Source organism: Neofelis nebulosa, chromosome 1 (genome assembly GCF_028018385.1).
Source record: "Neofelis nebulosa isolate mNeoNeb1 chromosome 1, mNeoNeb1.pri, whole genome shotgun sequence".
In the NCBI taxonomy this organism is placed as follows: Eukaryota; Metazoa; Chordata; class Mammalia; order Carnivora; family Felidae; genus Neofelis; species Neofelis nebulosa.
The window spans coordinates 183528787-183556365 of NC_080782.1; the positions used below are offsets into that span (position 1 = coordinate 183528787).

Below are 27579 nucleotides of genomic sequence, written 5' to 3' on the forward strand. Positions count from 1 at the left end.
CTTTTAAAGGAAAGAGTAGGTCAAAGCTATAATGTGACAACAAGCATATTCAAGTGCATCCTCTGTGAAAGATATCTTCCCTCAGACGAAAATTCTTAAATGAAGACAGTTCATTGTTAACTTAAAGTCGAAAGATCATGTAAACCATATGGAATTAGCAATTTCAAAATTGCATAAATTTATGCATAAAATGCATAATTCTATACAAAGACCCTTCCTAAATGGTTTTCTGTATATACAATTTTGTTAGTTTTGAAGAAGATATTTTAAGATTAGAATCCAAATACTCAGCATTTATCTTTTACTTTTTTTTTCTTAATTACCAAGGAGATACTTAATTTTCATCTAAGACTTGGGGGTCTTTAATCCTAACAGGGTAACAAAAATATCACTGCACTGATTGAATGAATTAAGATGGCAGTAAGGTGAATGATATTGAATATATTTTGACATATATGAGCAGTTTCTGGATCTGAAAGTTCACTTTTGTAAGTACCTATGTAAATATACTATTCACTAGCTTTAAAAGTTTGAAGATAATTGTAAAACTGAAAGGTACTATTTAAGTGAAATGAAACTTAACAGTGTTAGCTCATAACTTTATTTTAATATGTGCTACCTAAATATGAAACAAGAAAAACACTATGGCTATTTGTATACTTTAGGGGAACTTTATCAGGAGCAGAGTTCAGTAATATAGAGAAAAACATGTACAATGAACTTTATAATTAGGACTGGAGATTTAAAGTTGATATTAAAACTCGGGGTTTAAATAAATTTGATAGATAAGTGTTCCCCATTATTACTAGTATTTTCAGAAGTGAAACACCCTTTTGACTTTGGACATAAACATAGTAAAAATATTCTATTGTTGTAATGATAAAAAGCAGGATTTTTATACAGGTGATTTAAATAGATATATCATCACAAATAAAATATTTTGTTGATCAAATAATCATTTTTACATATTTTTATATTTAATATTTAAATGTTTAGTCTACATGAGCCTGGTGAATCTCTCATGGATAAAACATGTTGGTCAAAAATTTTATTATAGTATCTGACAAAACAATTTTGCTAATCAGTTAACGTAAGTTTATGGCTACCCTTCATGTTTTATTTAAATAGATACATATCTAATTATAAATTGAAAAAATATAGCAAATTTGGTTTCAATATCCAATATTAAGTGTTATTTTTAAGGAAGCATAAAATAAAATTCTTAAAAAATATTTTAGTTGGAACCACTGGAAATTATTATTGGTGGTGGAAGTAAATTTGTAAGAAAATCTACAGTGCATATTCCAGAACACTGAAAAGTCACCGAATTTTCCTACTTGTCTTTATATGATTCAATATTGATCACAAATTCGAATTCAATTTATATCATGATATTTTGAAAATGATCTCTAAATAAGTTTGTCTAAAATAAGTAGACCAAGAAATTAATGAGCCTTTAATAAAGTCGCAGTTCCATTTCTGCATAGGTTAAATTTTTAAAAGAAAACAATTTATCCTTCATAACACTGTTTTATAATTTCCACTTTTAGAAACACATGTAATTTTTAAACATGTATATGTTTATTTTGTATTATAAATATACAATATTCCTTCATGTTCTGATAAAGACCTAATTAAGAAGAAAACTCTGGAAGACTTCCATTCAACATATCACTATGAACATTACTCTTCTTTTATAAAATGAATTTCCTAATATGTAATAAAAATGTATCTGATATAGTTAGCATTATGCAATATATCATTACATTTTAATTTTGACAGTAAATAGAAAATGAGAAAGTAAAATGATTTCATACTTGCATTACATCAATTCTTTATGAAATATTTCTGTTTTGATCTTCAGAAATTTTTTAAGAAGTAATCTAAGTCACTCTTTAACTGAATCAAGGTTAAATGTCATTTTTTTAAAAAAATGAGTATAAAATTATTCATTTTATAATATTGGTACAATTGCCATGAGAAATATTTGACCTGTGTCTTGTAAGCCAAATAGTCTGCTGTAAACAGAGTAAGAAAAGGGTATTATACTATAGTCACACTGAAACATTACAGTGCATAAAATCATTTTCTTCCCCCCAGTCTAACATGCCTAAAGCATAGACCATAAAAGTAGAATTTGAAATAATGTAAAAATTTGAAATATAAAGAACTCCAGATGAAAATTAAGTATGCAGTGCTCTCTTTGATAATATGTATTTTTGTATACCATATACATGCTACATAAACTGATGGAACTATCAATGGATAATTATAGAAAAGCACTAAATTAAATTAAAATAAAATTAATGATAAAATGCACAGTTGTCAAATGCAATACTCAATGACATAAGATCCCTTTGGATATGGATGTTAGATAATTCTTTGATGGACTAATGTCCACCCACCTTCTTTAATTTTGTATTTACAAAAATACATATATTTGTATTTACAAGAAAGCAGAGAACTTTGGGGGGTCTGAAGAACTTTATCCATAAGTGAAATAGTTAATTTGATAACAGTTTAATTACCTTTTAACAACTTTTTATTCCCTTTGAAAATCAATTAATTAAATGCCCCCTTCTAACATTTAAATCAGTTCTTTTGTTGTTTTTAATTCTTCTTTCTGTTTAAATTTTAGTCTTAAAATTAGTTGTACTAAATATTTTGCCACCTCTTGCAAATATCTTAATTTGGAGCCACCTGAAAAGTGCTACAAGAGCATATTCCCAAATGAATTGGAAGCATATTTGTGGTTTGTTTTATTTTCATTAATTTGGAGTTGTGTGACTCTGGGAACAATCCATTGAGCTCTTGAAATTAAGTAGCTAGTTTTTGGCATTTCAAACAAGGACTGAACTATTCTCGCTCTCCCCCTTGCCCTACTGAAAAATAATCAAGAGAAAGGATAAGACAAGAGAAGGAGGGAGGAAGGAGGGAGATGTAAGCAAAAAGGACAAGAGTCTGGAAAAATAAAACAGGGAAAGAAACTATACATACTTAATTTGAATAATTTGCTAACAACATAATAATAAGAATAGAATTAATGATATAGGGCTAGCAACTGGTATCTTCAATTCTCTTCTTAAGTTCTAACCTTTTCCACATTATGTGTGGATGTTTTCATTGCACATAGTTTGATTTTCTTACTGAGGCTGAGGGAACAGCGGTGAAGGACAGACCCGGATACACAGGACATTTACCCAAATTTCACACTTCACATGTGTAAAGGTGATAATCTCGCCTAAACAAAAGATGTGTTCCAAGTATATTTATGCTAACGTTGATTAAACACATAACTTCAACCAACAGTTTAGCTGTAAATAATTTTGAATGCGAGCATACCAATTATCACATTTACATAGAATATATTTACTTTCTCTGAGATAATTTAAGTATTTACACTATATTCATATATAGATAAAAATAAGATTTTGCAATGTCTATTTGGAAATATATTTGTATGAGATTATGCAACACATCAAATGGAAAAGCACAAAGAGTAAGCTTAGTTTGCATCCAAATTTTAATTGATGCCTGGAACATTACATATTGTTCACCAAAATGCTACGGAGAGAATTTGCAGGGTTCCTTAATCCAATCATATACTGCTGATATACCCAATTTAATTATTTACTCGGTGAACAACCTGAAACACCAAAAATTAAATACTCAAAACCACACAACTCGTGTTCTATTGTATATGTTAATGTATTGGCTGGACACAATGAATAAGGAGAAAGAATTCAGTTTTTTAATTCTACACAGTTTCATAACTCTATATGTTAAAATTTTTCAAGTTTATTAGAGCAGGAGTGAATTTACTCTTATCCCCTTCGTACAATTGGAAAAAAGATAATTTAAAAATTAGAAGTAACCTCTTTTCATAAATCATATGATTGTTATTTTTGAAATTAAAAAAAAAAAGGCTGGACACCTTAGGAAGAGTAGAAGTACAAATGAGCTACCTAAAGAAGTATTTGTGACAAGATTATGGACGATGGCGCTGGTTTGAATTAATAACATTATTTTGTGAATCTTTGAAAAATGCATCAACAAACTTTCTTTGGAAGCTACTTACATCATTCAGAACTACATCTTGAATTTCATGTAATTCTTATCTCTCACTTTTTATGCATCAATTAAGAAATAAAACTTACAGTGAAGATTCCACTTTGTATTAATAGTCTATAATTTATACAATACTGTCATATCTACATATAATAATATTGAGGAAGTGATTTGGACATTGAAAAAATAAGTCCCACTGTGAAGAAAAATTAAGAACAACCCCAATTGTGAAGTCAAATGCTATAATTTATTTTTCTTTTCTAGTCCTGGATTAAATATGGAGGAGGTAGATGAAGAGTAAGGTACTGTTTTTTTTTTTTTTTTTTTTTTCATGATAATATCATGGCATTATTAAGCTTGTTACTTTCCCCTTTGAAAAAAATTTGGGAAAGGGAAGATGTTACACAGAATGGGGATAGTTTACTTCACTTGACCGATGTAGCATTACTAATTTTTTTTTTTTTAATTCCTCAGGGAAATTGTTACCACCTGTTCAATCTGAATTCAAGCAGTTACTGTCAATTTACTCATGGGTGAATGCTGCCTCTTTGTGGCAGAATGCCATGGAAAGTGTTCCTTAAACAGAAAGTTCATGAACAGCCCTTGATATTTTACACATTTCAGGTGAGATTCTGGGAAGATCCACTAATAGCGATGAAGCACATGGCTCTTTAAGTTTCAGATTCACTCAAACATTTCCTACTCTTAAATACTAATCTAAATTCATTGGCAAACCTTCCTCAGAGGTGAACAGCTTACACTCACCAACACTTCGAACATTTAGGATATATAGATCAACTTGAGATTATAGATCCATCATAATCATTGAAGGTAGTTTTACACAAGTTAAAATTAGGAAAACTATGGGAATACGGGGAAATTAGGAAACTATGAGCATTGTAGACTGAATAAATAATACTGACATAACAAAATATATATCATTGGGAGAAAAATGAATAGGCAATATATTACTTACCACGGTCCATGTATTAGAAGAATACTTCAGTAAGGAAAGAAAGTATACAATTGAAGTTTCATTAATAAAGACATTAATGCCACCTTTAGGAAAACATAATTCCCTGAATTTGCAAAGGAGAATTTTACATATATACATATATTCAAATTTGATAATTGGGGAAATTTTTTCATATTAGGAATAAAAGTTAGCTACTATGTCCTAATTGTTAATAATGGAGATTCAGTCAATCACACGTAACTACGTCTTTTGCACCTCAAGTAATCATTACTTCAGTCCCTCATATTTGACATAGTTATCAAGTGTTTATTCAGAAACTATTTAAAAAATTACATGTGCTGGGATACATATGAGACTGTAACAACAGTAGCCCCATCTTACAGAGATCCTGTTTGTGGTCATCATCATTGCTTGCTGCCCAGAGGGATAAAGACATCGTATAGAGATTTGTACAGTCCATCATTTGGTCTTCTGAGGTGCCAGTACATGTGGATCTGTACAAATGCAACTGGGTTTGGTTAAACAATCAAAAATCGGCTACAATAGTAGTCAAATCAATACATCATTTTGGTTGACTAATAAAAATACTTTTAAATCTTCTCTAATAAAACCAGAAACTTGCACACGATTCTTACTCAAATGGCCCAATTAATTGCCCTAATTTTTTTCCTTTACCCATTGGGATACAATCCGTTATTATTTTTTTCTTTTTTTAAATGACAGATCCAATCGGGTGGGTTGCATTGGCTTTACGATTTTCCCATTAAGTTCTCCACATTTTTAGTGACTTAAAATGTCTTCCTGATATCACTCCTGTTTTGGAAATGCAGGTCCTAATATAGTGCAACACCTCTGTGAAAATCATAGGCTAAATAGTGAAGGAAAGAGAAATGCTAAATGTGTATATAAAAATAGGTGCTACAATAAAATATTTGTATATTTCATCAATAAGTTATTTTGACTAATCAATTATGGATCATATAGCTCTGTAATTTTAATGATTCGTCCACATCTATGGTGATCATTTTCCAGATCACAATACTTTTGTTTTTTAATTCAAATGTCCAGAATGCATACAAACACATCCTTTAAAAAGAAAGGAAAAGTAATGAGATAGGAGGGAGGAAGGCAGGGAGGCAGAGAAAGAGAGAGGAGGGGGAGGGGGAAGGACAGAGAGAGAACAAACTTTCTACTAAAGTTGGGGTGTGCTAATCTCTCCACAAAAGCCATTTAGACCCACCCATGGCTTAAAGGGGCGCGGGGAAGAAGAGGAGGGAAAGGGAACAAAAGAGGAAGAGTAGAATCTCTGCGCTGCCATCTTCCACCGTTCTTAATGGCACTTCCAAACACCACAAGAACAACTGCGACCGTTAGCAAGTCACTTGCGCAGCAAACGGCCCTCTGTAAACCCTTCTGCTCCCCTCCCCCACAAGAAGAGAAGAGAAGAGAAATCGATGTGCCCAGTTTACACAAATGTTTCCCCCACGTGTAAAAAGTAAAAGGAAAGTGCACACCCTTTCAGTATCTTCCGCCCAAGCTGAGAATCTCGTGCCAAGGCACTTCACCCTAAACGTTGAAACAACACAATTAATCAAATGCGTTCACCGCGTGTGTCGGCTTGCTTGTTTGTTTTAAATGCAAAAGCTCCCAGGGAGTTTCTCTGCTTTTAGAACTGGCTAAATGTGGTCTGTTTTTCCAGCACTTCGAGGTAGTCCGGCTCAACGTTTAGTTTTGCTTTTAACTCCAGATACTCGTTCCGGTTGGGTTCTACAAAGACAGCACTGGGAGGGCTGTAGAGCACCGGTTCCCGCAGCCTGCTGTCCCCTGCCCCCGGGTGCAAATACTGATGGGGGCGTCTCAGGTCATAGTTTGGGGAGAAAGTGTAAGCAGCGGGGCTGCACGGGAATTTGGGATATTCCGGGAGGCTGTTGCCGGCGGGGGTGGTGGAGCAGTGTTTGTCTGGTTCTAAAATGCCCCTGTAAAAGCGGTCGGCGTCCTGCACCGGCGACAGTAGGTCCTCCCGGGGCTCGATGGTGCTGACGCTATAGGCGGGACTCCGCAAGTGGTGGCTTTCCCGCCTCTCCTCCTCCCCCGGCTGCAGCTGCAGAGGCGGCGGGGGCTGCTGCTGCGGCTGCGGCGGCGGCGGCGGCGGCGGCGGCTGCTGCTGCAGGTGGTGGTTGCTGCTGTAGGTGACCTTGAGCTCGTGCAGGTCTTTGTAATCCTCCACGGAGTTGCCCTCTCGGGAGCGGTAGATGGGGTTTTTGCACATGTGGCCCAGTGGATGGGGGATGTACTCGTACACGTGGCCCGCGGGCGTCTTCACCTTGGGCAGCGCGGGCCCACGGTGGTGCACGTGCGCGTGCGGGTGGCCTCCCGCGCCGCCGCCGCCGCCGTATACGCTGTACTGCATGTTGAAGGAGCTCACGTCGGAGTTGTTGGTGCTGGTGTGGTCGCTCTGGTTCTTCTTCCTGCGCTTCATAACCAGCACGAAGAGCCCGGCGGCCACGAAGACGGACATGATAAAAACCAGCAGCAGGCTGAGAATCAACACCGACAGGGGCACCGACGACGCACCTCCCCCCGCGCCCAAGCCCGCGGGGGCCCCGGTGCTGTTCGACCGGACCGCGGGGGTCACCGCGCTGGTCCTCGCCGGAACCTGGATGGAAGAGGGCGTGGGCGTGGAAACCACCACGTCAGAGTAGTCTGGACACAGCAGCTCCGACTTAATGGAGCGCATATCGGTCTCCGCAAACTTCTTGGGCGCCTTGCAGATGACCTCATCCACCAAGACACCCACTTTGAGCTGTTCGACCCACAGCTTCATGCCCACCACGTCGCAGGTACAATCCCAAGGGTTGTCATGCAGGTCGATTTGGATGAGTGACTTGAGCTGGTCCAGAACTCCACTCACGGGCAAGGAGGTGAAATGGTTACTCCTTAGGTTCAGCCTGAGAAGGGTCAGGCCTGAGAAGACGCCTGAGGGCATGGCCTGCAGGAGGTTGTTATTCAGAAATAGCAGCTGGAGGTTTGGGACCGGGTCGAAAGTCCCAGACTGAATCTCACGTATGAGATTGTACTGGAGGAAGAGATACTGCAGGCTTTGCAGGCCATAGAACAACTCCGGGCTCAGCCTCTCAATCCTGTTGCCATTTAGGTAGAGGCGCCTCAGGTTGGTGAGATCGCCGAAAGCGCGGTCCTGGATCATGGAGATTCGGTTGTTGCCCAGGTGTAGGAGGTCCAGCCCCGTAGCCTCCAGGAAGTCGCTCCTGCGCACAACCGCAATGTAGTTCTCCGTCAGATACATCTTCTTGGGGTTGTAGGGCTTGGGCTGCAGCTCCGCGATGCTCTCGATTTTGCGCTCCTGGCAGTTGACGTTGAGGCCCAGATCGGAGATTTGTAGGTTGCAAGTGCACGCGGTGGGACACTCCAAAGGCACCGGAGATTTGGTCTGGTAGGCGATGCTGGGGCCATAGTTGCTGTAGCCCAAGTCCTTGGAGGGCTGCCGAGAGGTGGGGCGCACTCTGGGCTTGTTGGGTTGGCGAGTCCCCTTAGGGGGCTTTAAGGGGGGTTTGTAAACAGCAGAGGAAGAAGTGGCCACGGAATTCACCGAGGCTGGGGTAGTGTGTAGATACCCCGTGGTGCTCAAAGGCGTCTGTGGCCTCATCTCATAATCTGAAATAAGTTTCCTTGGGCAAAGTTCCTGCTTGGACACCTCGTCCAAATCCCGGCCGTGTAAGCGGAAGGGGGTCTCACAAACCACATCCCCCACCAGGGCTGAGTAGGAGATACTGTCCAACCAATCCTTGAGAGAGATCAGCTCGCAGGAGCAATTCCAGGGGTTTTCTTCCAGCTGTAACTCCACAACTTTATCCATGTGCTGCAACAGCCCCACATAGGGCAGAAGTTTCAGCCGGTTCCCCCGCAGGTCCAAGTGCGTTAAGGGCACAAAACGGAAGAGGTTGTTGGGTAAACTGGACAAGAGATTGTCATTGAGGATAAGCACCTGCAATAAATGCAGTTTCCCAAAAGCATTGGGTTCAATGACACTGATGTAATTGTAATCGACCTGTAGGTACTCCAGGCTCTCCAGGCCGAGGAAGGTATCATCTCGCAGAAGTTCCAGTTTATTATTGTTCAGATGCAATCTCCTTAAACCCCGCAGCCCGTGGAAAGCCCCAGTCTCAATGTCCTGGATAACGTTGCTACCCAGATGCAAAATTGAAGCCCCGGTGTAATTGACAAACTCATTGGGATAGAGACGGTTCAAAAGGTTTCCAGACAACAGGAGGTGGTAGACTGGGAAACGGGGAGGGCTAATTTCAGAGAGGCTGATGATCCCCCGGTTTTCACAGCTCACAGTTAAAATGCCGTCCTTTTCCTCACAAGGACATGCATTGTCACAGATTTCCCCATAATAATCGATGGTTTCTGCACACGAAAGGACGAGAGATGTTAGAGCAAACGCTAGACTCTGCAGCATCCAGCTATGCATTTTTCTGTGAAGGTCCTGTTCCAAAGTTATTGGGGGGCAGCAAGTGTGCATTTTACCTCCTGCAAGGGAGAGAGGAGAAAAGGAAACAACATAATATGACAAAAATCTAAGGGATTGGGAAGAAAGTCTCTCTCTTCCCTACTACTATTTCTCTGAAATCCAGAAGGAGGGGATATGAATGACCCCCCCCCCCAGTGGAACACGACATTCTCCAGACTTTATTATTATCTGATACTCATTTTGATTTAAAGGTTGATTTCATTTCCTAATGAGTACAACAGAAATATGCTGCCCTTTACAAGAGAAGGGCAGGTTAGATAAAGTCCCATTTTAGTGTTTTCCCTGCTCCCCCCTCTTTTCAAAACCAATCCATAAATATACATAAAATGGCTGTCAGTTCAGTTTCATGGTTCTAATTTAAGAGAAAAGAAACACCATTTTACAAGGTTCCCCACCTCACCTATAGCAAACCCGTCTGCCTTTCTTTCAGAACCTCCTCAGTTAACAGTTCACCGTGAAGGTCTCCCATTTTCACAGAAAAGCAAGGAGTCACAATACTTGGGCTATTTTAAACCGTCGCTGGAAATGCCAGGGTGGGAACCTAAAGAACACTTTTCAGAGGCAAAAAAGAGATGTAAGATAATGCATCAAAAGGACCCAGAAGAAGCTCTTAAATCACCAATTGTCTTCAGGAGCTTTGAGTGTGGAGAAAAAGGAGAGCGCGTTCCTTTGATGGTGGACTTCACTACCACGCTTTTAAGCACATCAGCGTCCTAATTGCATGCACGGTGCCACTTAGCAGCGCTTCTCTGAGAGCGCCCTGCGTCCACTTCTCCTCATTGATCATGTCAGCGACGCTACCAAACCGCATCTCTAAGCCACAGAAATAGTTCTGCACGAAGGATTACAAAGAACTCAGCGAAGGCATCCGCAATCCCGGAACACCTCCCGATACCCGGAGTTTAAAGAGGACGTTCCTGCCGTTTACCGGGAATCAGCTAAAAGTAAACCGAGGATCATCCTTACCTCCCTTACCTCCCGCTCCGCGTCGATTTGCCACGGAATGTAACACTAACGCTCCTGGATGAGCAGGATTTGGACTCAACTAAGTACCTCGCCGGCATCGCCAGCATCTTGGGAGTTGTTTCTTACATTTAAGTGTCAGTGTTTTACTCCCCTTCCTTTTTTTACTTTCTTTGTTTTTCCTTTTTCTTTTCTTCTCCCCCCCCCCCCCGCCCCCCAAGAGAAAAAGGCACTCGGGCTGATTAAAGGCGAAATAGAAAGGGAGGGAGAACAGCAAGTAACATAGGTCTGTGCTTTAATATCCGAATTTCATCTCCTCAAGGAATCGATCTGACCCCCTCCCCCTTTTATTTCTGGATTTCTTTTTGTCCTCTGAAAGGCTTCCTTGGACTTGCTACTTCGGGTCGACAGCGGTACTCAGAAGGGAAAGGACACAAATGGTCAGAGTGTGTGAGTGCGTGTTGTGTTGGCTGCGGCGGGGGGGGGGGGGGGGGAGAGGGGAGGGGAGGGGAGGCGGGAATTGGGTAAAAATGCTGGGCTCTGGGAACCCATGCCTCTTCTCCAGTCAACCTGGCCTTTGCCTCATCAGCACCGAAGTCTGATGTCGAATCACAACCAAAACTAAAGCCAAGACGTTTCTGAGTCACGGGTTCAAGCCTCGCTCCCCTGGCCGACTCCAACCCGCGTTATTAAGAGCCCCTGCATTCGCACGCTCATGTGCAAGTGTGCCTGAGAATCATTCACGTGTGGCCAACCCAGAGGTGTCGAGACGAATCGGAATCACAGTGTATAAGCCTCACAAGTATCTCCAACCTCCCAACGCAACCGCAAACGCCTCCTAGCTTAAAAGCGGAAAAAACACCCCCTATGGAAAGCAAAACGTTTACCTTGAAAATTCAGTTCTCCACAGGATGAAATCTGCACATCCATTCAGCGGGGGTTGGGTCCCCTCCCCCTCCTTCCCTCGACTTCCCCGCCCCCATTCACCTCCCTCCCTTTCAGACAGCCCATCGCAAATTGTGACCAGCCGGTATTAAACTCGAGCGTTTACAACTTTAATTCAGTTCTGGGTAGCCGGGGTCGAAGAGCTTCCTCTCACCCCACTCTCTTTCCCCTCCCCCTTGCCATCAAAGGAACCCGAAAATTTGAGAAAATAAAGTTGAATGAGCCGAGGAGGGCTGACATTCTGACTGGGAAACGCACCTCCGATGTAAATTCGCGGGTACGTTGCACATTCTCAGATTATCTGATTTTTTTTTTTTTTTTGGAGGACGGGGGCGGAGGAACTGTATTTGCCCCCAAAGAATTTAGACCCTAGACCATCGCCCTGCACATCCCTCATTACACAGAGTGGGGCTGCGTGGGCTGGAGCCCAGCACCCAGGCCCGACCCGTGGCTCTGGGCACAGCTGCTCCCACAGCGGCCCAGGCAGAAGCACCCGGAGTTCCAGGACGCGAGGCTCCCTTCCCCCACTCCGCCCCAAAGCGAAGGAAGGGAAAGGGAAGGAAGGAGGGGAGGGAGGAGAGGGAATGCTAGCCATCCCGCTGCCACACGAACACACACACACACACACACACACACACACACACGAGCCTCTTTTGCAAAGTAAACGGTCGACTTACCCCGTTTCACATCTCCAGGGCCCACTCATCATAGCCGCCCCTATAAAAATACCTCTTTGGGGTGTGCATTGGGTTTCCGGAGCCCAGGCAGGGCAAGAAGGCGGCGAGCTGTGCGGTCCGAGCGGCGGGAGGAAAGAAGCGCCCGGACGCCGCCAGCCCGGGGCCGCCGCCGCGGTGGCGACCGCGGGTTCCGGGGCTCCCCAAACGGCTCTCCCCGGCAATCTCCGCGGTAGTCGAAGCGGGCAGCGGGGTGGGGGGGGCGGGAGAAGGGGGCGATCGCGAGCGGCCGATAGGGAAGGGAGGAGGAGGGGGCGGCGGAGGACCCGCTGTAGAGGCGCCTGGCGGTAGGGGCCGGGAGCAGGAGCCGGGCGGGGCGGGGAGGGAGCTGTTGGAGGGGGGGGAGGCGCGGAACCCGAGGAGGGGACGTGAAGGCTGCCAGGCACCGCCGGCCCCTCCAACGTGACGGTCAGCCCCGCCGAGCGATCGCTCCCGTTCACACTCACGCTCACTCACACACTCGTTCCCACCCGCTCCACCGGGCGATCGCAGGGTCCCGGGCACCCAACGCGGCACTCCCCAGGCGGGTACTTACAGTTGCCATCTGCATAAGGGGCAACTTTGTCCAAGCCAGCAGCAGCCGCCGCCCCCTCCAGCCTCCGGCTCCACGAACCCTCGGGCCTGGGTTCGCGCTGGCCGCCCCTCCCCTCCCCCCTCAGCTCTCCTCCTCGCCGTCTTCACCACATTCCCCCCTGGTCAGTGGCGCACGCCTGGGGACTAGCCAGAGGGAGCGGGACGCGGGGGTGTGCATGCATCGCCCGCCTTCTTCTTGCAGCGCACACTGTACATGGTAGTGAGGGGGCGAGCAAAGGTGGCATCGGCCCCTTGGCTACTCCTGGGGTGGCTACGGCTCCTGCGCCGTCCTCCACCCCCCGCGTAGTGGCGACCACCGCGCCGGGATCCCGCCGCCGCTGTCCCCTCTCTCTGTCCACCGCCGCGGCGGCCCCTAATTAGTATTTGTACGGTTCCCGCATCCTCTTGGCAGTTTCATCGCTCCCGGTGTTTGCAGAGGTTTTTCTCATCCTTTCCCCAGATGCGGCGCACGATCGTCATTATTTGGAACTCTCTATCTCCGACATCCTTTAGGGGGCCTGGGGGGGGGACAGGAGCAGCGTTGTTTTACGCCTGTGGCGTGTCCCGGCAGGCTGGCGGCTCTAAAATACTCAGAGAAAATCGCTTCTTCCCTCCCGGGCGCTGAAGATGTGGCAACACGGTAAGCATCACCGGGGTCTCTGAGACATCTGCTCCAGCGCGGGCGCAGGGCCCCGTCCAATGCACTTGTTTATTGTCGCGCCGCTGGTGCGAGCCAAGCTGCAGCAGACATGATGGGCCCGGGGTGAAGCGGGCGCTCGGTGGCCGATAGATGGCAGCCGAGGGCGAAGGCGTCCCTGGATTCGGGCGGCGCAATCGGAGCCCCCTTGGATGTCACATTCGTGGGAGACGAAGAGTCTTGGAACCTGTGCGTAACTCGAGCGTGGGACTGTGCAATCCTTGGATTGAAAAAGGGAGGAGTGGAAATAACCCCGACAGTGCCAGGCTTGTTGGTGGTCAGGGACAGATGATTCCAGCCCTGAGCTGATCGCCTGCCTTCCTCCCACCATTTAGAATGATACTGCCCCTGCTTCTGTCTCTGTACTTAACTCTAAAGGACCCTGGAAGAGGGAGTGGTTCATCCTAGCTGCAAACAAGGGCACTGATGTTTTTTGTTTTTTGTTTTTTTTTCTTTAAGAATTACGTTTTATAGGTATGTCTGGGCGATGCAAGGGAATGTTAACGACTTTCAGAAAGAATGTTTGTGAATACATTTGGTGTGTACTAAAAAGCTGGAGACCCCTAAATAAATGCAGTATCGATAGAAAGCGAGTTTCTTGAAGAGTCACCTGCTAAACTCCACTAGCATCATCTCTACAGTAAGTATTCCTGGCTCTTGCCTATGAAACCAGACACCTCCACCCCAGGGGGGGGGGGTCTTTACATTCATAAGGCGTATTTCCAGTGTTTGTAATACTTAGACCTGCAGTCCTTCCCAGGTATAGAAAAAAAGTTGATCATAATACGTGGCCCAATGGAGGCTGAGTGAACATGTGCCTGTTCCTATGATAACCGGGAAGTTATACCATTTAAATATATTTCATCTATTTTATTTTGGGATTAATTATGAATTAATGTTCTTTTGGGACCATCTTAAACATAATTGATATTGTCTCCTTGGTAACGTTTGGGATGCTATTGTGGTTATAATATCTTGGTTAAAGATAGGATTATAGAGATTCTGATATATATATATGTATATGTATATACATACACACACACACACACACACACACACACACACATCTTTTCACATCCTCTCTCTGTGTTGAATTAGAAGGGGTTTTCTAGAGGTGGTGAATATTGCAGCCTCCTGAGGTTTTGCAGCATTTCTTGAAATTTCCTCTCAATCTGTTTTGCAAATATTTTTGTTAATCCATACATACTTTGTTTAAATTCAAAGCATATACAAGAGAGGGAGAAACAAAGTAATCTGTAACATCATTGAATAACACAATAAAATCTTATAACAGAACTTCCTGTAAATTTAGAAACATTTGGCTGGGGAATGAGAGCCATTTGCCACAGGTGCTTTATATAAACTGAGAACTTAAACTTCATCCACTAAAGTCTGGTTACCGTATATTTTATTTAGTCATCATCTTCTAACATTATATATATTAGAAAATTTATTTTTAAAGTATGAAATTGCTTTTATATTTTTAAATGAATGTGTTAAATTGTCAGGTTTTAAAAAGTACGTATTACTTAAACTTGGAAACTTTTGACATATCAATATTAAGTTCTATCACAGACATAATTTTTGATGTAGACAAACTCCATAGAAATTCTGGGTATAACATGGTTTAATCAATTATAGGAATTTTCAAAATAGCTGTAGTATAGTTTTAGTTCATTATTTTATTGCTTTCATAAATCTTCAAAATTGTATTTAATATCACAATTCAGTTTAATTTTTGATTTTGAATTAAAGGATTTATTTCCTAATTAAAAATAAATTTGTTGAGCTAAAAAGTTTTAAACATGGTAGCAATTAATTTAGGTTATAGTTTTGTTAGAAACAATATTCCAGTTTATTTCTTGTGGTTCAAATAAATAAGTGATGACAACTTTCTACCATTTTCTCAATATTAAGGATAGCCTGAGAAGCCATCATGATGGTTTACCACTAGGTGTCTCTATAAACTGCTATGCAGGAAAGTGAATTTGGAGAAAATACAGTGACATGCAGAGACCAAACAGAATTCCGGAGGAAAAACATCACAGAAATAAGGAAAATCCTCGTTTGCTAGTCTTTGAACTCTTACTTTCTTTGAATATTGACTATGGCCAGAAAAGAAATAAATTAATCATGTAACAGTGATCAAATTTAAGCCAAGACTTTCACCTACACGAGCAAACATATCTATGTTTCAGTCCATACTAAACAATATAGTCAGATGAGATGTATGCTTGGTTTCACATAATACTCCAAAGAATGCACAGGATTTCATAAACACTTTGGGGAACTAGAAAATGAAATGATTGATCAAATAGATCCCTCCTGAATTAAGGGCATGATACTAAATTAAACATTATTTGATTGAGTCGGTTGGATGTGAAAAGTTGAGAATCTGTGTCTAAATATTTGTGAACATACATGTGCATATTATAGTTATTAATGATCTAGTATAATCATAAATACGTTTCATATATGGTAATACATTTGGCAATAATTAGTGTGAATTATGGACATAATCTGATACCTCCCTAATAAAATTTAAATTCAAACCATAACTAGCATACTTATCACTTGAAATTGGCCATATATCTTGGTGAATATGAATTCACCAATGAATTCATATTCATTATTACCTGGAATTATCATTTTAGTGTTTTATCAACTCTTTGGATGAATTCTTACATTAAATAATTTCTTAAGATATCTCATCATATTATGTTTGTGTATTGTTGTGTGGTTTCTTTAGAATATTAAAATGCTAAGTCAAGAATTATGGTCTCTCATGAAATAACCTAAAAGACATTATAAACAAGGAAATTCTTTCGTGATAGTGATGAGATCTTGTAAATATTAACAACGTTATTGAAATCTAAAGCAAGTAGAACTTGCATTTCTTCTTGTTAGCCTAACTGGTAAGTTAAGATTATAAAATCCAATGCTAGATTCCAGACTCCTCCAAAATCAGCTCTAATAAGAGTACTTTTGTGACAGTGTAGCTAAAGATCTATACAGCTCTATTTGGTAAACAACACGTTTTTCAGATATATATCTTTTTAATGTCTTTGAAATTAAATTATATATATCACATATTCCTAAAAGCAGAAAAGTTTCTCCTCGAAGGGAAAACATGAGTCATCTCTTGTGATTGTTTCTCTGTGTAATTGATAAGCTAAATAACTGTAGTATAGCATATTTTTTATCAGTTTGGTACATTTGGATTTACAACAATTGAAATTATCATGCAGTGATATTTATCAAATTCAAATGACTAGTTAAGCTGATTAATTTCAGCAAGATTATTTATTCACTTTTAGATTTAATTTGTTTTTTATAGTCTTAGATATTTTCCCTCAGAGGCATAAGAGAAAGATGTACATAAAATAGACAATTTTCTTCCTTGCTTCATACACTTACTTATAAATATACTCTGATTGGGGCGCCTGGGTGGCGCAGTCGGTTAAGCGTCCGACTTCAGCCAGGTCACGATCTCACGGTCCGTGAGTTCGAGCCCCGCGTCAGGCTCTGGGCTGATGGCTCAGAGCCTGGAGCCTGTTTCCGATTCTGTGTCTCCCTCTCTCTCTGTCCCTCCCCCGTTCATGCTCTGTCTCTCTCTGTCCCAAAAATAAATAAACGTTGAAAAAAAAATTAAAAAAAAAAAAAATAAATAAATAAATATACTCTGATAATCTTTTGATAGATTAGGTGTTAAAACCCTGTCTTTGGAGGACAAGTTGGAAATATCTTCCAGAATTTAAAATGCATTTATATTTTCAACAATTATATTTTCAGAAAGTAGGCTACAGGTGTACCAAAATAAAAAGTACGTGTACAGTATAATGTACCTGTAATGTACATGTTCATGTAATATACAATGTAATATGTAAGAATAGTCACATTTGTAAGTGAATGAACTTAAGTGAATGTACCACGAAAAGTGGTACATATTTATCTATACCTTGGAATGCTCTTCTGCCTTTCATAACAGTGTATGTAAGTATATGTTCCTGTTATTGTTAATAGCATCCATAGCATCCATCTGTGTACACTGCTGGGGAGGAGGAGAGAATCTTTCTGGAAGGATACACAAATTCAGTAACGGAGTTTGCCCTTTGGGGGAAGACTAGGGAGTGTTTAGTAGGATGAAGGTTTTTCACTTTACATTCTATTTTTTATTTTTTCAAAATTTCAATTTACATGCACATTTCCAATAAAAATTTTCAAAATACATGTACTTGAAAAATAAGGATATTACAGAAGATCCCTGACTTAAATGGTTCGACTTAGGAGTTTTCAACTATATGCTGGTTTGAGAACAATACACATTTAGTGGGAACTACTTGGAATTTTGAGTTTTATCCTTTCCTGGGCCAGGGATATGTGGTACGATCCTCTTTTGTGATGCTGGGCTGTGGAGTAGCAAGCCTCAGTTCCCACTCAGCCAAGCGATCACAACCTAACAGCCCATAAACTTAACAACCATTCTGTACCCATGCAGCACCAGTTTTCACTTTCAGTACAGTATTCGATAAATTACATGTGATATTCGGCCTATTTTTATAAAATAGGCATTGTGTTAGATGATTTTGCCCCCACTATAGGCTACATAAGTGTTCTGAGCACATTTAAGGTAGGCTAGGCTAAGCTGTGAAGTTTGGTGGGCTAGACATATTAAATGCATTTTCAACTTACAATGGGTTTATCGGGACATAACCTTGTTGTAAGTCAAGGGAAATCTGTATTTGGAACAATGATATGGGAGGTGGTAGAGAGTTGAAGATGACATTACCAAGTTAATCTCTGTCCCGCACTTCTCAAAACTATTTTTTCTATGACACATTGCTGTCAGTGAAGACACCAAATATCTTTCTGAATATGTGACTATAAATTAATTAGTTAAAATGTTTTTTCTTCGTAGCTGTAACATGTGACATTGAATTCTAGCTGCTAGTCCTAACTATTAGAATAATAATTAATAGAAGCTGGCTTCCCTTTCCTTCTTCCTTGTGTAGAACCATGCTGGGTACTGGTGACGTTACCTTTATTTGATACTGTGGTGGGTGAAGGAAAGATCAAAATCGTTCTCTAAAGAAGATAAGTGTTTATGCTCAAAATTGTCAGCAGCAGATCTTTACTGCTATCGGCAGGAAGATGAGTGAGTGTGTAATTGTGACATATTTTAAGTATACAAACTATCATCAGGCCCTGTTAGAACAAAGGCTGCTGCCATTCTGCTTATACTCGCATTGAGATATGCATAGTCCACTGGAAAAGAAACAGTTTTATTATATAGCTAGAATAGCTTTTCTATGTATCTTTCTATTAGAGATAGGATTTGTCTCTTAAGGTTTATCAGTTCTTGGGTCTCACGTATCTCTAGTGCCAAACAGGCATTATGTATATCTGTATTTCCTGTATCCTTTTCAGGTTTTCAAAGAAAAACAATGAGCCATCCTAAAACACAGTTTCATTACAAAATTTTCAGAAGGACTGTTGTTTATAGGAGAATGTCTAAATTGACGATACTTTATTCAACTTTTATCAACTAGGATCTTTCATTCAAGGGGAGACTCCCATAATCTCTCTATCCCCTCAAAACAAGTCAGCTTTCCCAACTCCAAAAGTTTTGTTGTACTGCTCATTCATCTAACTGGCTCTTCCCTTTTCTTTCAGCTATTGTTCTAGAGAATTTACTGTAAATCCTTTCTTCACCAAAAAATTCCTTTCTGTCCACTCTAACCAACACCGAAGACTTCCTTACCTGAACATTTTCTTCCATTGTCTAGCACTTGCCTAGCACGATGTTCTGTTTCCTGATTAAGGTTGCCATTTTCTTCTGGACTAGATTATCATTTCTTATTGAGCAAAGAATTTGAGTTTCTTACCCCTCAAACAGTGGAAAACTGAGCTTCAAAAGACTCTTTGTATACCCAATAAATGCATGTCCAATTTTGAATTTTTTCATTCAACAAATATTTATTTGCTAAATATATTATCCTAAACTGTATTATGTTTGATATAAAATAATTGACTCATATCAGGGTAGTTGAAGGATTTCAGGGTCATTTTTACTTTTTGACAAGTCACCTGCATTCTCCAGTCAAAATAAGTGGAATATAATATATAACAATACTAATGCATAGGGGCACCTGGGTGGCTTAATCAGTTAAGCGTCTGACTTTGGCTACGGTCATGATCTCATGGCTCGTGAGTTCGAGCCCCATATCAGGCTTTGTGCTGATAGCTTGGACCCTGGAGCCTGCTTCGGATTCTGTGTCTCCCTCTTCCTCTGCCTCTCCCCAGCTCACACTCTGTCTCTCTCTCACTCTCAAAAATAAATAAACATTAAAATAATTTAAAAAATACTATTGCATAAGTTTAATACTTGAATACTATTTTTTGTAACATATATTTGCCAAGCCTCTATAAAAATGTTCTCCAACAGAATGTTCTGTGATGATGGAACTAACCCCTATTTGCAGTGTCCAATATGATGGTCATTAGCCACAGGTGACTGTTGAGCAACTGAAATGTGGTCGGTCTGACATAGCAAATACAATTTTAATTCTTAAAATTTTAGCTTATTTATATATAAGTAACCACATGTGCCTTGTGGCTACCATATTGGACAGTACAGATCTAGAGGATAAATCCCTAGAAGGCTGCAGCTGTGTTTCTCACACAATTTCTGGGATACCTTGAAAGTCAATCAGTATGAACAGCTGTACTCATGAGTAATGATGGTGATTATGACACTCTCAATAAATAAGGACAATTATGATTCACATTTGGCAAGGGGCCTGATTTGCATTCTGTTGAGGGTCTGTATTCAATTCATTTAAATTGCATTCAGTTGAAGACTCCTGCCATTCTTTTAAAGATTTCAAGGCATTTTACAGGCATTTCAAAATTCCTTATTACATCCTTATTACACCACTATAAAGAAGGCAAGGTAGATTATTTTATATCAATAGAATTTTATTAGAAGATAAGTGCCTTTTTATGTATGATGGAGTACTCTCTAAGGTGCTTTTCTTCAGATCACACAGTGGGATGTTAGTGGAACTGGAGAAGAAAGTCCTAAGAGGGTATTTTGCTTCAAGGAACTACCCTGGAATAGGCTTTTTGTACAGAGAAGTCTGTCAGTCAGTAACAAAACAGCACTTGAACTCTTACATTCCACCATTTGAATACAACAGCTCTATTTTGAAGTTCAATGCTGTCTTGTACAAGTAGAGTGGGCAGAGTTTGGACAAGAAATTATAATTAATGAATTTATAGAATGCAAATATGTCCTCTATTTTCCATGAAGATCTGAATAAATCTCAGTTTAAATAAATTCATATTTATATATTTGAAACAGAGATGTAATAGCTTGGTAACCAGTCCTCATTACAAATTATTATAATATTTGAGATTAATTTTTATTTGTTTTCGATCAGCTTATCTAAAATATTAATAATAAAATTGACCTATATTTCCATTATTGTATTTCTTCTTTGGGCAAAGTCAATATAGCTTCAAAAGAAGCATGAATTGCTTGAGAGCTTAAGTCCAAAATTGAGAGGAAGCCATCTGCTCCATAGCAGTACAGTGGCGCTCAGAGACTTCAACGCCATTCTTGATTCTGGCTTGGCAACAACTATACACTTGCATTTCTGCAGAAACCACTCTGGGTAGATCACATATTTTATATATAAAAAAGTTACTGTGCTTCTCTTCAATGGACCTTAAAAAAAAAACACGCTGGTTAATCAGATGATAAGTGTTAAAATGTCCCTGGAAGAAACGTAGTATTATTACCCAAAATGTAGACTTTAAATGATTCACTTTATCCTAAAATGTAAAGTTATTTTCATTTAAATAAACATTAATAATAGAATGATAATGAGAATGGTGTACATTTTGTGATAAATGGATCTAAGGTAGCTAATTTTTATTTAATATTACATGATGCATTTTTATCCTGTGATCAAAAGCATTCTGTCAATCTAATGATGCTTCTCTAGTGAAACTAGATTCACAGTTATTGTCATGTGACCTATTATAATGTATGCTGCAATTTTAATTGATTGTTACGTATCCCAATGAACAAATAACCAATTTGGATTTGAATCACTAGTATAAGAGGCATGCTTCGTTGTATAATCAACTGGGTCCTTAACTGCAATATTATATGGATAGTGACTGCTATGAAGACAGACTTTGATCAATGACTATATTGCAACTTGATTGAATGTAAATACTAAAATTTGTTTGTAGGTATTTTTATATTAAAAAGTTTTCATTATAGTATTGATACAATAGCATTTAGAAGTCATCTATTATAGAGAGAAAGAGAGGCTTAAATTGATTTGTCCCAAAGAATAGGAATCTATTTGACGAAGTTTTTCAATTTGTAATTATATTTACCAGCCACAGTTAACACAAGCATCAACAAGCAATTCTAACATCATTTATAATTCAAAATCAATCAACTAAAATGTATGCATGCCTACAACATACATTCATTTGCTGTTTGCCTGCTATTTTGTGAGATGGTCATATTCTTTCATGTAATTATTAAAACAACTTCATGTTGCCTCAAGGCAGTTGGTGATATTCAATGTTTCATAAAGACAGTATAGAGCAGAACCATACCATGATATGAATTACAGGGACTTTTGGTATCTTTTTTCTTTTTCTTTTTTAAAAATTTGCTAATTTAGATGCACACTTTTGGACTTTTACTTCAGTTTAAAGGAAAAGTGAAAATAATGTCTAGCAATACTTAGTAATGAGCTTTAATAAACATACCTTCTAAGTGATTAATCATTTCTATAATGTTGAATGTTTTCTGAGAAAGTCAGCAGTAAGAATACCTTTCAAATTTTTAATACATAGTGTTACGCTTACAAATAAAATATATCTTAAACTGATCATTAAATATATTTACAAATATATTGTTCTACCTTAAGAATAAAAAAACATTATTAGCTACCAGGAGTTATTGTCACAGCAACTAGAATACATAAGGTTCATAAAACAATATTTTTGAATACATATAGTATACTTTTCTAATGTAAAAATGTCCATAATAGAAGGTTTTTCTATTTTTGAGCTTTTGACTAATTATTATTTTATATTTAGTAAACCAGTAGTCAAAGCAAGCATTATATACCTGCTAAAAAAATCAATAATACAATACTAAAATGGCTCCTTTGAAGAGCACTCATACCAACCCTTTCATGCATAAGTTTAAGGATACAACCCATAGCCCTTTGGCATATGAATTTGTTATAGAAATCATATAAAATTGAAAATGGCATAACACATATTTTCTAAGTTTTCCAAAGAGTACATAAATGAGATAATCTCATTGCCTAATGAAATTTCTTTATAATTAATAAACCACTTAGGTTCATGAAAATATTAATCACAAATGACTAAAACCCACTATAAATAACTATACTTTATTGACCCTTAATATTTTGATCATCCATGTCCAATAGCCCAGTTTTGTTATGAATGTCACACAGGTGTCTCCATAAAACTCAAAGAAAATATTTGAGTTTTGGCTTATGTTAGTACTTCCTCAATGTAAGTAAAGTTGAACATGGAATGATTTGACGTTAAGTATGATACGTCTTCAAATATTGAAAATTTATAAATATTAGATTCATCATTGACTATTACTGCATCTACTTTTAGCTATACTGAAATAAATATATGTAGAAAAAATACAGGTTTCTGTCCATGCTAGCAGTTCATGACGTTTCTGACCACCTTCTCCTAACATGCACGCGGAGAGTCTGCAGCAGCCCTTGAGAATGCATCTTGGAGTTCTTCCAGAAACTCTGAGTCAAAGAGCAATGTCTGCATTCACAAAGAAGCATTCACAGCTGTCAGAAGTTAAATGTCCATGAGACTCATAGTACAGCTGCAGTCCTTCCAATACACTGACAATGCCTGTGGAAACTAGAATTTGATAACTAGTTCTTCCATGGGAAAAATATCACAGAAGAATGATTAATTTTTGCCCAACTGATAATGAATAATTATGCATTCACAGTACATGAAGCATCATTATCCTACATTACTTAGCCTGCAGTGCTTTTGCCACTGTTTTTCACTACCAGGGAAGGTACGCTGGTTGCAATAAACTGTCAATGAACGTCTTGTAGGCAAACACCTGCAGACACCTGCTAGCAGCGGATGCCTCAGATCCGGGACCATAGAAATTGCAGCATATACCAAAGTCTGCAAGGCAGTACTGGTTCTGAGTGAGTGTGTGAGAGCGTATAACTGAAGAAATGCATGCATGAACAAGTATATTGTCTTTCCATCTATGCTTAATAAAATGAATAAGCTGAATTGTATCCCCCCAGAAATGTGTAATACAGTTGAGCAGAATAATAGAAAAGCAAGCTACATCTGCAAATAAGGTTTTCAATTTGGGATGATTTATCCTGATTTGTGATCAGATGATTCAGGACAAATGGTTACTATGCTGAAAATGTTGAGCATATACTCTCTATGCCCATATGGTGATAACAAGTCATTCAGATTTTGAGTTACTTAAAAAAATTAATATAATACATTTTGAACATATGTGAAAAATTCTGAGAAAGGTTACAAAACCTTTTCTGGAATGGTTTAGGTGAGGCCCAAATGGAGGTAAGGGGATTAGCTCATCTTTGGTAACTATTCAACTTTGTGATTGAATGGAGAAACCCATTTGAAAGTTTATCAGTTTTTAATTACTGAGTCACTTAGAAGGCCAATAGTCTTTAAATATAAAGATCTGGTTCCTAAACTCTAGTGAATTATTGAAGATTTACTTCAAAGAACTTTTTAAAATTACATCTAAAAGCAAAAACAATTAGCTTTTTTTAAATGTTAGTTTTTAAGTATGTTTTCAGAGTTGTGGAATGAGAAATAATGAAGAAAAATAGAAAGCTAATCACATTAAATTTTAAAAGGAAAACGTGGGGTACTATCTCCTTATTTAAAGGACCCAGACAGTGTAAATATTTGAACCAAAGTGCACCTCTGGTTATTGGAGAATTAGACTCCCCATTTTCTGACTCCTTAGTGTACACCAGAAGGAACAGAAGTGGAGTTAACTTGATAATTAACGTATTCTGAAAAGCACAAAATAAAAATAAGACACTAACAACCTCAGGTTCCATGTTGCTTTGGCAGCATTTCATGTCATTTGCATAAGGCTTTCATCTACTGAATGGATTGTCATGAAAAAAAAAAAAAGCTTGAAAAACTTCATTATATAATGAGAGCAATAGGTAAGCTATGAAACTGTATTCTTACCATGTGTGTTCACTGACAGAAAAAAAAATGAAGCCAAAAGATTGATTAACTTTATGGGGAAAACTAAAGTGATGACAGTGCCCTAAAAGTCTGGCTACATGCATATGAATTTATGCATGTTGGAGCATGCTCAGGGTACCCTTATTCCTATCAGAGACCTTGTATCTGTACATTTCTGATGTCACTAATGTACTATCAGGGCATCATAGTTTGGAGGTTTTTGTGAATTTGATAACATTTTGACAGAAGATATAATTAAAATGTGGAATATTTTCCCCAATGTCATTCAGATAGGTACTTTAAATGAGGAAACTGAACAAAAATCTGAAGTGTATAGAGGTTTCTTTTATTCCTTTCAAATCATTGTTTAGGAGACAAACAGGTTTAATGTGTTTAGAATATATATTCATCTACTGTTTTAGAACACAGAGGTATGGGTCCTTTTTGATCGCATTGATAGTTTTCACCGTGTGAGGGACTTTTTCAAAGATAGTGAGTGCAGTGATTAAAAACAGAGGTTTGGGTAAATCAGTTCCATTTTTGCCTTTTAATGACTGCTTAAAATATTGTGAATTTATTTACATCAGGTAATTACTTTCATTTGTCATGAGGATTCAACGAGTTAATTCATACAAAATGTTTAGCATACTGCTTTGCACATTGTGAGCACTGAGTAAGTGTTAGCTGTTGTTTCATGTTACATTATTAGTTATTAAAAGCACCAACATGCTTTGAGTCTACTCTCTAAATCAAAGAGTGGGAGAAGCCTACATGGGATTGCAGGAAAGTTTTTTTTTTCCCAGAATAGATGTTCAAGACAAGTTGCATTTATTATCAGCTGATCCTGATTAGTTATGGATTTATAGCACCAAGAGTCTGCCATAGATTAAGTGGTTGCTGGCTTGCAGATTTCACTAGCTCTTTTTGGCTACCGGAATAAGAAAATGGGAATGCTTGCCAAACAGCACTTCCTAGTGATGAATTTTAGAAAACTCATGCATGTACATTGTTCCAAAAGACCTGGAGGACAAAATAGAGGAGAAACTATGTTTTTTTTTGTTTTTTTTTTTTTTTTTGTATCCTGACTTTAGAGCATAAGTAACGAAAAACTCTAGTAAATTGTAAGGAAAATTAAGTCAGGTTTGAATATGAAACATATTTACTACACTAAAGAAATTATAAAGCAATTTTTATAACTGTCTCCATGAAGAATATATAATTTGGATTTATTTAAAATAAGTTTGTAGCACTACAGTCAACAGCTACATATGAAAGTGAAAGTTGCTTTTGTAGAAAAATACAGGACTGTCAAGTTACTACGAATATAAACTCTAGTGTAAATTAGTTTATCATACATATAGAACATTATATATGCATACCATTAATTCATATTAGTGCTCTGCTGTATCATCTATTAATTTTTGTCAGTATCTATGTAAATATATATCAGGAATGTTATTGTTTAATTGCTAATTTAAATATATACATCTATATATACATACACATACTTTTGGCTTGTATATTTTGAATGATTTTTGTCATCCCTGAATTTATATTTTAGCACACAACCTTATTAACTTTGAATTCTGTTATTCAATATTTTGGGGTTTTTTGTAACTGCCCGCCTCTATTAAAGAACTTTTGTTAAGGTGCAATTCTGAAATCCATGAGTATGATCTTGAAAGTCACATACAAGAAAATAACTTGTTTCTTCTTGAAGAAAATATTTTCACCATGGGTATTGTGTTTGATTCTACAAAGGTTGATTTTGGTGCATTTCACTTACAGATATTATTTTTGATATGATAGCAAGCCGTATAATAACTGCTCTCATAGCTGTGGAGATGCATAGCCTAGGTTACACACACACACACACACAGGCACACACACTAGCAGACAGTGAATGAAAATGATAAATGTATATACTATATATGGTGCGTTCAATTTTCAAATATCAGAGCATAATAAAATGCACTCACCTTGAATGTCATCCTGAAAACAGTAAATTTAAAAAAGTTGCTGCCAATTTTAACAGGCACTTGCCATAAATATGCAAATATACTCTTCATGTGTTCACAAGAATTGGTAATTTTCTCCATGGTAGGTAGTAACTTTATTATGCTAATATTTATATCTCCCAGTAGTTAGGCTACCTTTTGACTTTCACATTAAGATTGTGATTTGCTTGCTACATCTGCCTATCATTTCAAATAATGATTATTATATGAATATATCCAAATGTCAGTTAATAGGTACTTTTTGCTGGGAGAAAATCCGATGACTCAAGATTTTACTGAGTGTTGGGAATTTAGATGTTTATAAATATTATGTTGCTCTATTTATGTAAACCAATGTCATATGTTAGGGAAGTTTTCAGAAGGGATGTTTAGACACAGTCCCTATGCTTGTTTTATCTATCTGTTGCTATTTTCTAAAACCTGAGTGGAAGGATTTGTGTGTTTGTTTTTATTTTGTTGTTTATAATTCTATTCCCTACACCCCCAGCCATATTCTCGCAGAATGCAGAATACCCAGGGCTCAGAGCTTGAGCACACGTGAGAGGAGCCTGGGGTCACAGTAGATGTAACTTCTGGGACCCAAGGACCCCTTTAATCATGCAGGGGGCTTGGGCCAGAAGAAACCCCTCGGAAATATATAGCTATGTAAATCCTGGTTGGTTGACGAGGCAGGTCGAAGCTGACCACTGAAGCCGTTCTGTGCTAGCTTTAAAGACTGCAGAATCCTTCAGGCAGCTATTAGAACA

The 27579-nt window shown here is 38.8% G+C and overlaps 1 protein-coding gene and 1 long non-coding RNA gene across 7 annotated transcripts in view; one reads left to right on the forward strand and one right to left on the reverse strand.

Annotated features, from left to right (window-relative positions):
- Nucleotides 1–5329: 5329 nt before the first annotated feature.
- SLITRK5 (SLIT and NTRK like family member 5) lies at nt 5330–12887 on the reverse strand. 5 transcript variants are annotated; one of them, XM_058682086.1, is made up of 3 exons: nt 12774–12887; nt 9997–10147; nt 5330–9595 (listed from the first exon to the last, which is right to left on the reverse strand). In XM_058682086.1, the coding sequence occupies exon 3, from the start codon at nt 9585–9587 to the stop codon at nt 6711–6713; it is 2877 nt and encodes a 958-aa protein (XP_058538069.1). In that variant the 5' UTR covers nt 9588–9595; nt 9997–10147; nt 12774–12887; the 3' UTR covers nt 5330–6710. The 5 variants fall into 5 exon arrangements, with proteins under 5 accessions (XP_058538069.1, XP_058538081.1, XP_058538073.1 ...); XM_058682098.1 differs by lacking the exon at nt 12774–12887 and adding an exon at nt 12182–12447; XM_058682090.1 differs by lacking the exon at nt 9997–10147 and having other exon boundaries at nt 12774–12886.
- LOC131483740 (uncharacterized) overlaps nt 12495–27579 on the forward strand; it is a 127559-nt gene continuing 112474 nt past the window's right edge. For both annotated transcript variants that reach the window (XR_009247887.1, XR_009247886.1), the window contains exons 1-2: nt 12495–13451; nt 13968–14148. This is a non-coding gene — a long non-coding RNA (uncharacterized LOC131483740). The remainder of the gene's footprint in view (nt 13452–13967; nt 14149–27579) is intronic.